The sequence below is a fragment of the Emiliania huxleyi genome (assembly GCF_000372725.1).
Source record: "Emiliania huxleyi CCMP1516 unplaced genomic scaffold EMIHUscaffold_4190, whole genome shotgun sequence".
Classification (NCBI taxonomy): Eukaryota; Haptophyta; order Isochrysidales; family Noelaerhabdaceae; genus Emiliania; species Emiliania huxleyi.
The window spans coordinates 1-1,766 of record NW_005198836.1 but is presented as its reverse complement, the minus strand read 5'-3'; the positions used below and the strand labels follow the sequence as shown (position 1 = coordinate 1,766).

Here is a 1,766-nt window from a genome sequence, read left to right as displayed (position 1 = left end):
CGAGATCAGCGCGGAGCCACTGTTCTTGTATTGCAGGTCGATGTCCGCGCCACGCCGCAGCAGCAGGTCGACCACCCGCTCTTTGCCGCCGTGGGCGGACGATACCAGCGCCGTCCCGATCTCCGCACCGTGCTGCAGCAGCATCTCCACCATTCGCTCGCGGCCGTAGTAGGCGGCAGTGCTGAGCGCAGTGGTGCCGAGACTGGTTTGCAGGTTGATGTCGGCATCGCGCTTCAGGAGGAGCTCGACAATCTGCGCGTGCCCGTTCTGTGCGGCGAGCATCAGCAGGGTGCATGGAACCGGACGGCCGCTGACCTCTGAGGATCGCTCAGCGAGAGTGTCGGCCTTCCCGCCGTCATTCAGCCACGATCGAACCGCTCCCAACCGGCCGTTCTCGGCCGCCTTGAGGACGTTCTTTGGGACTTCGCCACCCGGCGCGCTGTCAGCAGACGGCCGCGGCCGCGGCGTGCGGCGCGCGGCGTTGGCGCGGGAGCGCGAGGCATCCATTGTAGCGGTAGTCTTTTCTTTTCTCTCACCGAAGTGCTTGTGTCCGCCTTGCGTTTGCCTCATAACATCGAAGGCTGGCTCAGAAAAAAGTCACGCTCCAGGCATCGCTGTGGCACAAGCACCTTGAAGTGCCATGATCCTCGCCGTGCTCGTCGCGCTCATTCCTTCGTTGGACGCGACGACGCACCACGAGATAGTGTCGGACGTGCGCTGGAATGACACGGACGGCAACTCAGTCGAGGCGCATGGTGGGTGCGTGCTCCGATCGCCGCTCGACGGAATCTGGTACTTGTATGGCGAGACTCGAAAAGGCGTCTCGAACCGCAAGACGCCTCCCACCGTGGACTATCTGACGCAGGGCATCAATTGCTACTCGTCCGCCTCGCTGGCTGGTCCGTGGCGGTTTGAGGGCACAATCTTGCGCCAGCAGCATGTAGTGGTGCCCGGTCTCCGGGGCCCTTGGATCATGCAGAGACCCAAGGTGCTGTTCAATCCGCGCACGAGGCAGTTTGTGCTGTGGTTCCACCTCGATCAGCCCAAGCAGCACTACCAGAGCCACAGATCCTCCGCCGTGAGGAGCGCCTACCCGATGAAGAGCGTCGGCAGGGCAACCGCAGACCGGGCGGCTGGACCGTTCACCTTCGCGGGCAGTCTGCTCCCCGACAACCACAGCTCGCTCGACATGTCGCTGTTCGCCGACCCGGACGAGCCGGCAAGGGCGTACTTGTTGCGCGACGTCGACCACAAATTCATCGCAATCTCACGCCTGAGCGACGACTTTCTGCACACGACGGGGGTCATCTCGAAGCTCTGCGAGCCAAACCCGAGGCGTGCGGGCAGACGGCGCAACCGCGACAAGTGCGAAGCCCCGGCCATGTTCAAGCTACACGGCCTGCACTACGTCATCACCTCTGGGCAAAGCGGCTGGGCTTCGAACCCTCTGACGCTATGGCGCAGCAGCGGCGCGGCGCTGGAGGGGGCGCGCTGGACGCGACTGGGCAATCCGGCGCCGACGCTCAGCTACACTCAGCCCGCGTACGTGGTGCAGCACGCTTCACCGCACGGTCCGCATGCGGCGCCGCACCTCATGTACATGGGCGACAACTGGGTCCACTGCCAGCCGCCCGGCGACGCGTCGCTCAACGCAATCACGCACGCGTGCTACCAGTGGCTGCCAATCACTCTAGAGCGCGGGCCGCAGGCCGGCGCGATGCCCGTCCGCATCGACGCGCGGCGCAGCTGGGACGTGACTCGCGCCC

At 65.0% G+C, this 1,766-nt stretch overlaps 1 protein-coding gene across 1 annotated transcript; it reads left to right on the top strand.

Annotated features, from left to right (window-relative positions):
• Nucleotides 1–640: 640 nt before the first annotated feature.
• EMIHUDRAFT_255997 (hypothetical protein) lies at nucleotides 641–1,753 on the top strand (the record flags this gene model as incomplete). Its single annotated transcript, XM_005769501.1, has 1 exon — nucleotides 641–1,753. A coding segment is annotated over one exon (1,113 nt), but the record flags the coding sequence as incomplete, so codon positions are not given.
• Between the last annotated feature and the right edge of the window lie 13 nt (nucleotides 1,754–1,766).